Raw genomic sequence first — 6,727 nt, forward strand, 5'->3', positions numbered from 1 at the left:
TTGCCAGCAACATTTAAAAAGTTAGAGATCACAGATGCAGGCTTACACCCAGCTACTCTTCAGGAAAGACTGGAAGATCTGGCTGTCCTGGAACCACATTCCTGCTGGGGAGCAACAGGAGAGACTGCAGTAGCTGCTGCCCCCTTCAGATAGAACACGTTCTCTCCATCCTGGCCTCCCAGAATAATAAACAAAAAAAGGTTTACTTTGGGAAAAAATATTTTTTTATTTAGGAAAAAATCCACTTTACTCTGTGTGTGTGTGTGTGTGTGTGTGTGTGTGTGTACTAGAGCAAGAAAAAAGGGGAAAAAAGTATAAGTATATAAAATAGGAAACAAGACTAGGGAACAGCCCCAGGTACAGAGGAAAAAGCTAGATATAAAAGATGATTTACTATAAACATATAAATAACCAAAACCGAATCCAGAAAGAGAGAGCAAATCTAAGAAACTATAATAGTTATCAAAGTGCTATATTCTAAAAAAAGGCACCACACTTAGGTAGTTTTACAGGTGAACTCTACCAAAATTTAAAGAAAGAGATCATTTCAAAAGTGTTTAAACTGGCTAAAGAAGAGAAAGAGAAAACTTTTAATAAAGCTATAGAAAACACTAAAACAACTTGGTAAAGACGGCATTGAACAAGAAAATTACAGACTAGTCTCACAAATAATGGTGTAAAATATTAATAAATAGAATCTGTCTACACCATAAGAGTTATCATTGGGCTTCCCTGGTGGCGCAGCGGTTGGGAGTCCGCCTGCCGATGCAGGGGACGCGGGTTCATGCCCCGGTCCAGGAAGATCCCACATGCCGCGGAGCGGCTGGGCCCGTGAGCCATGGCCGCTGAGCCTGCGCGTCCGGAGCCTGTGCTCTACAGGGGGAGAGGCCACAACAGTGAGAGGCCTGCGTGCCACAAAAAAAAAAAAAAAGAGTTATCATTGATGACTCAATAATGATGATTCAATAAGATAAAATGATGATTCAATATTATAAAATCTATTACTACAACTCAGCATACTAACAGATCAAGAGATAAAATTTATATGATAATTTCACAGATGCTAAAACAGCATTTGATAAAATTCAACAACCATTTTTGACTTAAAAAATGACAAAACAGCAACACACCCCTTACTAAAATATGGCACAAACACTAAAAGAACTCTCTTTAAAGTCAGGATACCCAGTATCATCCCTATTATTCAACCTCGTTCTGGAAATACAATGTAACCAAAAAAGAGAAAGAAACAAAAGACATAAGAAAGTAGAAAACGAGACAAAATTCTTATTATTTGCAGCTGACATGATAGTATACCTGGAAAATTCAAGAAACAACTGCAAAAACTACTTGAAACTAAGATTATGTAAGTTGCTAGTTACAGAAGTAATAAATACAACCAGTTACAATATGTAATATAAGAAAATATTCTATTTTCAATAACAACAGAAAGATAAAATAACTAGGAATAAACTTAAGAAATGTACAGGATTTTAAAACTGACTTAAAAAGACATTTCTGAGACAGGGAAATGTATGTGTAGACTGGATATTAGATAATATTAAATTAATTACAGATTATAAATTGTTAATTTTGACACAATATGATAATAGCTTTGGGGTTAGATATATTTCAAAAAGTCCCTATTTGTTCATGATATACTGCGAAATATTTATGGATGAAATCATTTGCTTTAAAATAGCCTAGTCCCCCACCATACTAAAAATGGAGGGGAGGAGGAAGAGATGATTCAAGATTGGCAAAACATGGAAAACTGTTGACTATTCATTATATTATACTGTCTCCTCTACTTTTGTATATTTGAACACGTGCACAATAGAACGTTAAAAGAAATGTGCAGGAGGACCCAAACAAAGGCGGATCATTAAAGACGTAAATAATCCCAAAGATGTATAATGAGCTTAGAAAAACACACAAAAATTGCCACCTAACCATTAAGAAATGCAAATTAAAGTTACAAATCAGATGTCATTTTCATCAATCAAGTAGAAAAAGATCAAAATATCTGGTAATGTTCACTATTGGGGGGCAGGCAACTGACACTACTGGAGGGCGTGTCAGTACAACTTCTTGGGAGTGCACTTTGGCCTTTGCTTTCAAAGTCATAAACACACATCCCTTGGCTCAGCAATTCCAATTCTAGGTATCTATTCTAGATATTCATTCACCAAGTATTTTCTCCCACCTACTATGTGCCAGGCCCTGGAGACAGACGCTGAGAGAAAAATTGTCCCTGCTCTCAGAGGGCTTCCGTTCTCGTGAAGGAGACTACCCACAAAGCAAGTCAAGTGTGCAGGCAATCACACCGTCAGCAAAGGCAGCGGTCCCCAACCTTTCTGGCACCAGGCACCAGTTTCATGGAAGACAGTTTTTCCACGGAAAGGAGGGGGATGGTTTCAGGCAGTAATGTGAGTGATGGGTGGGGATGGTTCAGGTGGTAATGCGAGTAATGGGGAGTGATGGGGAGCGGAAGATGAAGCTTCGCCTGGCCTCCCGCTGCTCTGCTCACCTGCTGTGTGGCCTGGGGACCACAGGGGACCCCTGAGCTAAGGGATAAGTGCGATGAAGAAACAAGTAAACAGAATAGGGGGGTTGGGGGCGGCAGGAAGGCTATTTTGGATGTGCTGGTCTGGGAAGGCCTCTCTGAAGAGGTGACAGTAAAGCAGAGACCTGGTTGAAGGAGAAGACGCAGCAGGAGAACATCCAGGAGAGCACTTCAGGCAATAGGGAAGGAAGCCATGGGCTGACACACAAATTTGGCCTTCCCGCCCTCTGCTTTTCTTTTTATTCCCGTTAACAGCCTTTTGTTTATCTAAAGGATATGGCACCACTTGAATGTCTCTCTTTGTCTTCAACTCAAAAATAAAAATAATCAGATCCTTTTAATACAGTACATCTTTCAAGGAAGGTGCCAGGCCAGCACTGTTTCCCCAAACATTGTGCATCACAACTTGATTTCTTCAGAGGAAGAGTTCCCAACCTATCTAAGTGCTATGTCAAGCTTGTTACTAAAAGTGCATTAAAGCCAGTTGTGAGTTTTTAATGCAGATAAACCTTTCCACAGAACAGCTTAGTTTCACAAAAGATACTCACCAGTTGCTAGATAATTTTACACAAAAACAAAAATATTGTCAGTCCCTGAACTTCTGGCAGGACTGGGAACCACTGACTTAGAGAGGTATATAGTTTAATTTCATGATCTTTCAGGCAATGCAGTTGATGTTTTTAAGGGCTATTTGGATAAATATTTTACACGGAAGTGGCCAGTGTCAATTAAGGGCATTCCAGTTGACCCCAAAATCAGTGACTCTGCTACAACACCTGAGAACATTACATACTAACTTCTTCAAACACCACTGAAACATCAAGACTTCAAAACTGCCATGAGTGATACGTTCTACAAACAGCCAGACTATGGGGAGAGACTTGCCCGCGTGAAATATGCCCCTATCCCAACTGTGAGATTAATTTAACATAAACGCATTCATCTCCCCAAAGGGAGACCGAAAATAACCAGGTGACTTCCGGACGGGACGGAGATTCCCAAGGAGACGACTCCTGCGGACACATTCCACGTACCACCAGCCAGCTGCTCGCGAACGCCGGGCTTCCCCCCATCCCCTCGACAGCCGAGGATGCGGTGCACCCCATGTCCCTGCACACGGCCGACCCCTCAACCGTCCCCGAGGGACCGGCAGCTTCGAGCAGAGGGTGCCGCGGAGACTCAAGCACCGGTGAGCTGCCCACCCGGCGAGAGGGACGATGGGTCGGAGTCGGACGCAGAGCAGGTCGGAGCGCAGTCAGCGCTCCCGGGCGTCCAGGAGCTCGCCACCCTCGTCGAGAGGCGCTCACCTGCCGGTCACTGGAGGGCCCCCCCAGGCCCGCCCGAGAAGGAAGGGGGCGCGGGGGCCAGAGGGGAACCACGGGGGAGGCACCCGGGGACGCCCGGAGAGGGTCGGGGGGCACGCGGGGTGGAGGGCAAGTAGCTCCGGAGGGTTGTGGGTCCCGGGCCGCCTCCGCCGCTCCTCACCTGCCCAGCGCCCGCTTCATGCCTGCGTCTGCGGCGCAGCGCGGCTCGGCCGGCCCGGGGCCCGCCAGGTACAGGTTCTGCTTCAGGCGGCAGTCGGCGTCCAGCGCCGCGGCGGCCGAGCCGGCGGAGGACGAGCCCGAGGCGGCGTGGCGCTCATGCTCCAGGGCGACTGACTCGGTCCGCTTCCTCATCCCGTGGCCAGCACCGCCGGCCTCACCCTCGCCCCGGGCCTCGCCACCCGCCGCCGCTCAAGGGAGCAGCCGCTCAGGTGAGCCACCACCGCCGCCGCCGCCGCCGCTTGGAACCCGCCGCCCTGACGTCCCTGCCGGCCGGGGTCGGGGCGGGGCCGGCGGCCTCCCTGCGCTGATTGGCCAGCGCTGAGTGGCTGTAGGCGGGTACGCCGGCCGGGGCCCCCTACCCGGCGCCCGGCGCGCCCAACATCCCCAGCGGCGATCGCAGCCATCTTGGACACGGGCAAACGAAGCCGGAAGGCGCGTCACCGTTCGGGCGCGGCTGACTGGCGGAGTAGCGCTGGGCAGGGGTCGGGCTAGGTCAGACACGAGGCCGCCTGGTGCCCACTGCAGCGGCCTGAAGGGTACTCCGCGCATATCCCCGGCTCTCTGACTCCCCCCAACAGTGGAAACCCCCGAAAAGGTTTTATAAGAATTTACACAACAAAAAGAAAAAGGTGACATGACAATTCTGTCCTAATAATGATTTATAACTATTTTCCCACAAGGACTTTTCTTTAAAAAATATGTGATCTGGTAGTTTTGTTTTTTAATTTGAAACAGAAATGTATAGATATTTCTTTTTTTTTTTCTTTTGGGCCGAACGTTTGAAAACTGAGCTGCTTAAAATTTTTACTTTTTTAAAAAAACAGTATTAGATTTTAGATTTTTATAAAGCAGAACTAGCTGTTGGGGGAAGAATCCATTTCACAAATTCCCACTTGTGAAACACAAATTAAGTACTAATTCAACCCATCCTAAAAACAGAAAGGAAAGAGCAGTTTCACCTATTCAGTTTTATAGCTTTGGCTTTCTTTAATATGGCATTATTTTATTTTTTTTACAAATGATGTACAACCAAGAGATTCGCTTATTTATTCCAAAGTAACTTGTAATTTCAACATTTGTGCCAGTGAAAACTATTGGCAACTGATAACTTAAGATCAATTAGAAACGTCTTTAGAAATTCAATAGCTCCTTATATTAGCTTTGTAATGATACTTAGAAATTGCAAAAGAATTTCACTGACCATATTACTAAATATCACAACCAGCATTCATATTTGTCCAAATATACTTTTGGTGAATTCTTTAAAGTAATGTAGAAGCACATACTGGAGACTGGGAATCCAGAAAATAAAGTGTAAAACATTTTTTTACTCTATCACTCACTAAATCCTTTCCAATCAATAGAAAAACAAAAAAGCTAGGAAGGGAGGGCTGGAAAGAAGAGAGTAAGGGGTACTGAGTCTTTCTTGCTGGTATTAGGCCTTGCTCCAGTCTTCAACTCTTGGTCCACACTCACTCTATAAGTAATCTTATCCAGGCTCTAATCTTATCCAGGTCACCCTACAATGGGGACACCCACATTTGTATCTCCAGTCCACACCTCTTCCTTGAACTCCAGGCTCCTCTATCCAGTGGTCTACTCATCCACTCTGACATCCAACAGGCACCTAAAATCATGTTCAAAGCTGAGCTCTCAGCTCTTCTCCCACCCCAGCTCCATCCATAACCTTCCCCACCTCCAGAATGCTCCCAGCTCCATCCATAGCCTTCCCCACCTCCAGAATGCTAAGTCCATCCTTACAGTTCCTCAGGCCAAAGCCTTTGAGTCATCCTTGATTCCTCCCTTCTCATGACACAGCAGGTCTATCACCAAGCCTGGTCAGCTCTCCTTTCAAAATCTATCCAGGATCAACCACTTCTCACCACCTCCACCATGGGCCAAAGTGCCATAATCCCTCACTTGGATTCTTATAATAGCCTAAATGGTCTCCTGCCTCACTTCTGTCTACTTAATCCAGTGGCCACAAAGGTCTTTTTAAAAACTCTAGATCCAGTTCTGTCACTTATTTGCTCAAAACACTTCAATGGCTCCCCACCTCGTGGAAAATAAAACCGAAAGCTTATGAAATGGGCCAACCGGCCTACTTGACTTGGCCTCAGCCACTGCTCAGCCCTCACTCTGTTCTCAGCCACCAGCCTCTCTCTAGCTCACCCTGCTCCAGTATCACTGCCTCCTTGCTGAGGCAGGGGCCCCAGGGTGTGGGTGGCATGTACATGAGTCATCATATCCACATGGCTAACTCCCTTCCACTTTAGGTCTGTGCCTTCTCTGAACACTAACTCAAAACCTTCAGGCCCTCTCACTGTCACAGTTCACCTTCCCTGACTTACACTCTTTTTTTTAAAAATTTTTATTGGAGTATAGTTGCTTTACACCATTGTGTTAGTTTCTGCTGTACAGCAAGATGAATCAGTTAGAGGTATACATATGTCCACTCTTTTTTAGATTTCCTTCCCATTTAGGTCACCACAGATCATTGAGCAGAGTTCCCCATGCTAAACAACAGGTTTTCATTAGTTATCTATTTTATACATATATGCCCTGACTATTTTATACATATATGCCCTGACTTATACCCTTCTTAGCACTTTTCACC

General features: G+C 45.5%; 1 protein-coding gene across 6 annotated transcripts in view; it reads right to left on the reverse strand.

The window, feature by feature from the left end:
• ABHD12 (abhydrolase domain containing 12, lysophospholipase) overlaps nucleotides 1-4,400 on the reverse strand; it is a 68,768-nt gene extending 64,368 nt beyond the window's left edge. For 2 of the 6 annotated variants that reach the window (XM_067707433.1, XM_067707431.1), the window contains exon 1: nucleotides 4,052-4,190. Coding sequence is in view for 4 of the 6 variants with exons in the window: in XM_067707428.1 (XP_067563529.1) it covers nucleotides 4,052-4,242 (191 nt within the window). In the remaining 2 variants the exon portion in view is untranslated. Of the gene's footprint in view, nucleotides 1-4,051 lie in introns of all 6 variants that reach the window. The other 4 variants (XM_067707428.1, XM_067707429.1, XM_067707432.1 and 1 more) reach the window with 4 other exon arrangements.
• Nucleotides 4,401-6,727: the final 2,327 nt, after the last annotated feature.

This window comes from Pseudorca crassidens, chromosome 15 (assembly GCF_039906515.1).
Source record: "Pseudorca crassidens isolate mPseCra1 chromosome 15, mPseCra1.hap1, whole genome shotgun sequence".
Lineage (NCBI taxonomy): Eukaryota > Metazoa > Chordata > Mammalia > Artiodactyla > Delphinidae > Pseudorca > Pseudorca crassidens.